The 7,669-nt window shown below is 36.3% G+C and overlaps 1 protein-coding gene across 1 annotated transcript; it reads right to left on the bottom strand.

The window, feature by feature from the left end:
* Nucleotides 1–639: 639 nt before the first annotated feature.
* On the bottom strand, nucleotides 640–6,569 carry LOC132108188 (AP-2 complex subunit sigma). Its single transcript, XM_059514803.1, has 5 exons — nucleotides 6,412–6,569; nucleotides 5,764–5,913; nucleotides 5,477–5,590; nucleotides 2,410–2,469; nucleotides 640–1,391 (listed from the first exon to the last, which is right to left on the bottom strand). Exons 1-5 carry the CDS (start codon nucleotides 6,412–6,414, stop codon nucleotides 1,290–1,292), a joined length of 429 nt encoding a protein of 142 aa, XP_059370786.1. The 5' UTR covers nucleotides 6,415–6,569; the 3' UTR covers nucleotides 640–1,289.
* Between the last annotated feature and the right edge of the window lie 1,100 nt (nucleotides 6,570–7,669).

The raw sequence follows: 7,669 nt of genomic DNA, 5'->3' as shown, positions 1-7,669 counted from the left end.
TTTTTATGAAACTTCATGTACGTGTTTAAGTGTTTAGTATGTCACATATGCATGATTTTTTTTTCGGCTTTCCCACATTTTTTTTTTTTTGTCTGTTCTGATTGGGTGGGCCAGCCGTCAGTTTGAGTGGGCCAGTGCCACCCTGGCCCTTATGTAGCCTCGCCCCTGGTACCAACGAACTAGTGACCTCGTCAAATCCTTGCATAATCGTCAGTATCCGGCAGATGGCGCTATAGTACATGAAAAAAAAAATGATTTCACTGATCGGTGTTCAACGCAATGACTATATGAAATACACACATTTTAAGTAGTTGTAATATATTTTATTTACCTGCATTGATATATATATACACTGACAGCAACACACGTGAGAGTAACACCACTTACATCATCTTTTACTCTGCAATCTCACAGGGACAAACAGGCAGATCTAGAATAATCTTAGGCAGAAGGGACACATACACACAAAATGAAGACAGAGTCTCATAGTAACTCATTAATCGATCTGTAAGGGAATGATTCAAGGCCGAGCAGTTGCTATAGAGCTGCTGGCACGAGGGACCCGGCGCCACAAAAGAGAAAATTAAAAGTAGAACATCTTTTGTCCTTTTCCCTCTGTGCTCCATTCTTCCACTCAGCCTTGTTCTCTAAAGCGCTCGCTAATCGCTGGCTCGAGTTCTCCATAAAACCAAGACAACAGTCTTCAATGCAATTACAACGAGCAGAAACTGAGTGTTTTAGATGCCTGGAATGACTGGTTAGTTCATAACATTTACATTTTAAAATAGATGCATATATAACGTAGCTATATGTACACGATACAAAAAACAACCTTCACAGATTCTTACCATTTGATTTGAATATTTCATTATTTATTTGATTTATTTGATAAAATCAAGTTTTATATGTTGGTGCAGCCCATGGATTTGGGTTTAGAGGACCGATGGCAGATTTTGGCCGGTGTGACGCTGTGATCTGTGTTAGTGTTAATGAATGGGCTTGGAGACACTGAAGTCTACTGTGCTGTAAAATTGCTGAAGTATTCAACTCTGGCAATGCCAAAGAATAATTAGGTCAATAACCAGGGAGGTTTTATAAATGTGAAATGTGTAAAATGTTATAAACTTGCGGATGTGAAAAGAATGGCAACGTCCTTCATCGTGGACGTGGATTTTAAAGAGAAGGTGAAATGTTGGCGGATGTATTTCAGCAAGACAAATAATATGGCTTGGCTGCAGCAGGGGTGGGCGGAGCCTGCAGTAATGGTGGTTGATTGATTGACAGGCTCGTTACTCTAAAGACTGCAGCATGAGGAGCTGCTTGAGCACCTTCGTCTGGCTGGTCTCTCTGATCTCTCCTGCCAGAAACATCTCGTCCACCACTGTGTACACCTGAAACACCAGCGCAACAGGTTCGTTTTAAAACAATTCATTCATGAGCGTAATTATATTTGATATGCAAAACCTCAAAGTTATAAACATGACCTGAACTTCCTGAAAAAAAAAAACAGTTTTATTCAATCTACACGCCTTCTGTCATCTGAATGATAGTTTAGACTTTTTAGCAAGTAAACAGACTTTTAGCTCACGTCTTTTTCCTGCGAAATCATTACCCATATTGAAATATATTGTTAGTAATAACCTCATACTTCATGTTCACTTGATTATCCACAATAAAAACTATATAGAGCTTTGATCATAAACTAAACATTAGAATATCATCTTATGACTAAATATTAGTTATATGCTAAAACTACATAAATAGCCTGTTATACTATTATAAGGATTGCACTAATTATAATGACAAGCAATCAGAATTTCATGCTTTTTTTGGTGATATTAATATCAGCGACTGCATCGAATTGAATTTTTCTTCTCAGTTTGGGTCTCTGAATAAAAATTGTGCTTTTGTCCCACTTACAGTAAATAAGATGTCCATATTGTACTCGAAGCCATAAAAGCCTGATGTATCATATTATATTTGTACATATTTTGTCTAAAGTTTCAATAAATTGTTCCATTTCAAAAAGCTGATATTTCTGAATATTATTTCATAAAGTAGATTTCCCAGGGTTAACACAGATCAAATCTCATCAGCGTGGCTTTGGTGTGGGCCGAGGTGGGATCAGAAATACAGCAGGTAATTAGCAGAGCAGAAATCAAATGCAATTAACTTTTTTTCTATAATTACTCCTGGTTTTCCTTCCTCTCTCTCGTGCTGAATGGATGTGGATGTTCCTAACTGTATGACTGTTGCCATGGAGCTGCATTGCTGCTGAAACAGAGCTAATTACATCTTTTTCTCTCACTAGATTTTGCTGCTCGGGCTCTTTTTCAGCTCTTCTTAATGCTCCTCTAACTGAAAAACACACACACACAATTTTTTCATAATGTTCAATTCTCCACTTACCTTGTAGAAATTGAAGACCAGATCTAATTCACACACATTGTGGAAATACTCATTCAAAACCTGTGAAAAAAAGAAAAATACAGATCAGTTCCAATGAATTCAACATCTTCTCAGGATACACTTAACCACAAAACAAGAGGTGCACGTAAAAATCTGTTCATATATGAATCGCGATTCTGTCTTCTAACAATTCTACTGGATTCACAAGTTTGATAATTAATGTTCTAAAGTAGCGGTTCTCAATCCTGTTCCTCGGGTCGCCCTGCTCCGCATCTCTGGCTCGCTCTCAGATCATCAGCTCAGCTCCAACAATGAACTGTTCCAATTATACACTTATTTTCACATAGTTATGAGACACGTCACACATGGTGAGTGTGTGTTAGCTGTACTGTATTAAAGCATTAACTAGAATAAAACAGTCTATTAAGTGCTAACAGAAGCAGTAGCATGTACAAACAACAGCCTATCTAAAAGTATGACACAACAACAAACAAAAAAAACGCAGCATTAAGAGCTGTGCTTTAACAGGTTCTGCACGATCCTCTTCACTAATATCCACCAAAATTACCCGGAACAATTGTACCTGGAACTTTTATTTTCCCAGGAACTATTTTCCGCCAGACCTGTTGCTTTCTGTGTTTCCACCATGGTCAAAAGTACGGTGAAGATAAGCAAAATGTCTGGTGATGTAGGTCTGTGCGCGTTTCTCAATACGAAGTACACAAATTTCGGATTTGCATCGTCGGTAGTTCGGACTTTATGAGTTCGACTCAGGAGTGTGATCTCCCTCGGACGGGACGACGCAAGTCCAGTAATTCTGCAAACAGCAGCGTACTTGATAACATCCGTCAGCTCGCCTTGGCTACTGTTATATTCCCCTCTGTATATTTACAATAAAACGAAAAAGGATATCAAATACCACTGCCTCCTTTCCTTTTCATTTAACCATAATACCAGCTGCAGAAATGTACTTGGTTCAGGGAAATATGTATATTATGTACAGCCATTACAATGAAACGAAATATCAACTGCCTCTTTTTATTTTCATTGTAACATGTTAATGGATTAATTGAATAAAGACCAAAGATGACCTGTAACAGATTCCAATAACAGTAATATTTAGAAAATTATCCGAATAAATGGTGGTTGAAATCACAATGCTGCGTGAACTCAACCAATCAGCATGTTTAGTGCCTAAGTCCCGCCCCCGAAAGTTCCAGAACTTTGAAAAAGCACTACCTGGCCAGTAGGGACTTTCTGAGGGGCATTTTTTTAGATCCTGGTTCGGGTGGTGGAAACACACCGAGTACCAGGCCAAAGTCCCTAGTTCCTGGGTAAAGTTCCAGTGGTGAAAACGCGGCTATAAATAAAATTATTCTTCCTTGTTTCCATTTAATAGAAATAAAAGCCTGGAAAACATGCTTGATTGCTCTCAATTTTTTTCATTTTTAACATACTTTAAGCATTTTGAATCTGCTTGATAACTGTGACTGTTTGGTCAAAATGATTCTTCTTATTGGAGGTCCGGAGTGAATTACTCTTAATCCAATCTTACAGTATTTCTTTTCATGTATAAATGCTTATGCTGCTATTTGTGTTATTTGAGGAAGAACAAGCAGGCAATCACTTTTAAAAACCAATGCAAAGCACATTTATCATGCCGAACATTAGACCTTCATTAAAAGTTAATCTCCTGACGACGTCTCAAAGCTAACAGCCCACACTTCCCTTAAGAGTCTGCATATCTCATTTTGATTAACGGTTAATAAAAGTGCATTTAAGAGAGGTTTTTTAATTATGGATTCTGCGCAGCGTAATCAATTTATTACTCAGGAAGCGTGCTGATTACACCATTTAGCTGCTCAACTGAATGCAGAACACATTAGATGATGTTATTTTGTGGGAGCTGAATATATACACTATATATATATATTAGGGGTGTAACGGTACGCAAAAATCACGGTTCGGTACATACCATGGTTTTAAAGTCACGGTTCGGTTCATCTTCAGTTCTCTCTTCACAAAAGTTCAGTCGGTGTACTGTTTGAGTAAATGAATTACTTCATAATATTGGTTTATTTTGAGTCCGAGGGAGTGTTGGCCATGTTAAAAAAGTAAATAAATTGTGGATTAATGCTTACTGGAGACGCGAACCGGTTCAAACGATTCAGTCTGAATTGGTGAACTGGTTCAACCGGTTCACTAAGAAGAACCGGTCATATCAAACGATTCATTCGCGAAACAGACATCACTAGTACAAAGGGAAGAGATATTGATACGTAGTCTATTAAATCTGTGCGTTAGTTTAATGAGCCTTTACTTTGAACAGCTTTTCTTTGAACACCTCAGTTACTGTGCGCTCTTGAAGAGAGTTTCATTGTTTTGACTGTAATCTGAACGCAACACGCTGTTTAAACACTGAATGGAGGATGACAGAACAGCCGCAGCGGAGAGAAGAGTTTATGTGAAGTTGAATTTAATGACTTCAATATTAATCTGTACCTATGGAACAGCTTCAGAACACTTGAATTATGTTCTTGAAAACGTTTTGGTGCTTTATAATGTTTTTGTGCCTTCCGTGTGACTCAACAATAACAGAGAATAGTATGCGCACAATATTGGATTTGGATCAGTCTGGTCTGTCCGATACCCGATCCGCAGAAAATGCCAGGATTGGAACCGATACCGAGCATCGGATCGATGCATCCCTAGTGTATATATGTGTGTGTATATATATATATATATATATATATATATATATATGTATGCATGTATGTATGTATGTATGTATGTATGTATATGTGTGTATATATGTGTATGTATATGTGTATATATATATATATATGCCATATATATATATATATATATATATGTGTGTATATGTATATGCCATGGAATTTGCAACAACATGCAGTTATTACTACAACAATATATATATAAAATATAATCATATTCACTGCTGAGGATCCATCGATGAGCAAGCGAAGTAATGCTACATTTATCCAAACATGCAAACTCAAATTCATTTTTGGCTGAACTATTTGTTTAAAGCTAGCTCCTCATTTACCTCAACAAAGTTGTGAATAGCTTCCAGGTAAGCCAGGTTATTGTCCGTCACATCCACACAGATGCAGAAGTACAGGCCCGCGTACCGCCTGTAAATGATCTTGAAGTTTCTGAACTGCAGAAGAAAATAATGTTAAACATGCAAGACACCACCATTTGTAATTTACAGGATAAGACCTTTAAAATAACAATGTAAACATGTAATCATATTTTTACCAATCCTATAAGAAATATACTCATATTTTAAAAATGAAAAGTGAGTGAAACTGTTAAAAGTGAGTGTTGTACCTCTACAAAGTTGGTGTGTTTGGCATCACGGACTGTCACTACGGCATGAACCTCTTCAATCAGCTTCTGCTTCTCATCATCATCAAACTGCATGTACCACTTGGCCAGCCGGGTCTTCCCGGCCCGGTTTTGGATCAGGATGAAGCGGATCTGCACGAGAACAACAGAAGGAAAGTTTAGATTGAATTCTCAGAAAAAATCAAATATCATCCAGAGGATATGCTTTTATGTATGAATAATGGCATCGCATTGAACTAATATAATATGCATACGTATAATATAAAAGTATGTCATTATAAATGTATTATGTACTGTATTATTTAAATGTAAATACATTATTGATATGTAACAGAAATTATACAGAGCTTCCATAAGATAACTAACGTTTGGTTAGCCATGAGCATTTAGCTTCAATCATTCAGCGTTATTTCTATTCTGACCCGAGAGAGAATAATGGCTATTATTTTTATTTTTTTTCTCTACTGGATACTATGTTCAACACTAAATGTCTATATAGTTTAATATGACCTTGTGTCGTGTTGTTATAATTGACATATTTCACACTAGCCTGATAGCAGAGAAAAACAGACAGTCGAACTAACTCAAAATAAGTTATTGTAACAAGCAAAAATAGGCATGTACACTTACCATTATGCTTGGTATTTATCGTTCACGGTGGCCTGAATTATTTAAATCAATGTTTAATGGATTTAATTACGAAATACAGCAGCCTCAGACTGGGTTAGGTTCTGTAACCGCCCGCTATCTTCACCGGACAGGATGCGAGCCGAGGCCGTTGGTGCTAGGAATGATGGGTAATGTAGTTTTCTAAGCTAGCTGATAACATACAAGCGTATCAGCAGAATGTACCGTTCCGTACTACAATTACAATCTTACACCGGGGTTGAAGTGTCAAGGATAGCGCATGACTTAAAGTTTGTTTTTTTTTTTTTGTTTTTTTTTTTTTACTTAAAGATAAGATTAAACGATAACAGATGCTTGATATGACTGTTGCTTTAGGTTAGTTTATAAATAATATATATTTATCATAAAAACTTAATGATTAATGGAAGACCTGCAAATCGTAAAATTAATATCGATGACAGGTTTTATGAACATTAACCTCGGGGGATTCAATTATAACAGAATCAGGGATACATAATAGCTTTAAAATGAATATATAATTATTGCCCCACATTTGACAGTTTGAAAGATTATATAAAAGATATATATATATATATATATATATATATATATATATATATATATATGTATATATATATATTTATATATACACACACACACACTCACACACACACACACACAAACACACAAAATGTATTTACAATAATGTTATTTATTATTAGGGTATTGTTATTACTTTTTATATAAGAAGAAGAGTTTTACCTTACTATAATAAGTTATAATAAATTATAATACTATAATTTTTTGTGAGGCTCACTCCAACAGTTTGTCTATAAATAATACACAAACATGCATCATATCCTTTTACGCGTTTCTTGCCATATTTCTGGATACATCATATAAAATGGAGAATCGGATCTGTGTTACATCACCACTCCTCTGTTCTGTAATTTCATCTTTTTTAAGGGTAGTAAGTTTGTCTACTGCAGAACACTGTCCAGATAATAAGGGTCTCTGCTCATAGTCAGAAGGGGGCTGGGGCTCTGATTGTTCAGAGATTGCACCACTGTGAGAGTGAAGAATGTGGTGGCCTTTGGGACATAAAAATATTTCAGCTGCACTCCAGAGGTGGGAGCAGAGACCTTCGCAGTTTCTACACTTCAACACAAGCACTGTGTGGAAGGCCGCTGTTTTATTTTTTTAATGGTGTCATGATAAATACTATGATTAACTGCAAATCACTGGATTTAGCTTTTGTTTC

Source organism: Carassius carassius, chromosome 28 (genome assembly GCF_963082965.1).
Source record: "Carassius carassius chromosome 28, fCarCar2.1, whole genome shotgun sequence".
Lineage (NCBI taxonomy): Eukaryota > Metazoa > Chordata > Actinopteri > Cypriniformes > Cyprinidae > Carassius > Carassius carassius.
This window is presented reverse-complemented; position numbering and strand designations above follow the sequence as displayed.

Excerpts from the sequence above, each read along its gene's own strand:
- LOC132108188 (XM_059514803.1), bottom strand. Across the intron at positions 5,591-5,763 it reads AACACACCAACTTTGTAGAG|TTCAGAAACTTCAAGATCAT; the intron begins GTACAACACTCA and ends TTTCTTCTGCAG. Across the intron at positions 2,470-5,476 it reads CTATTCACAACTTTGTTGAG|GTTTTGAATGAGTATTTCCA; the intron begins GTAAATGAGGAG and ends TTTTTTTCACAG.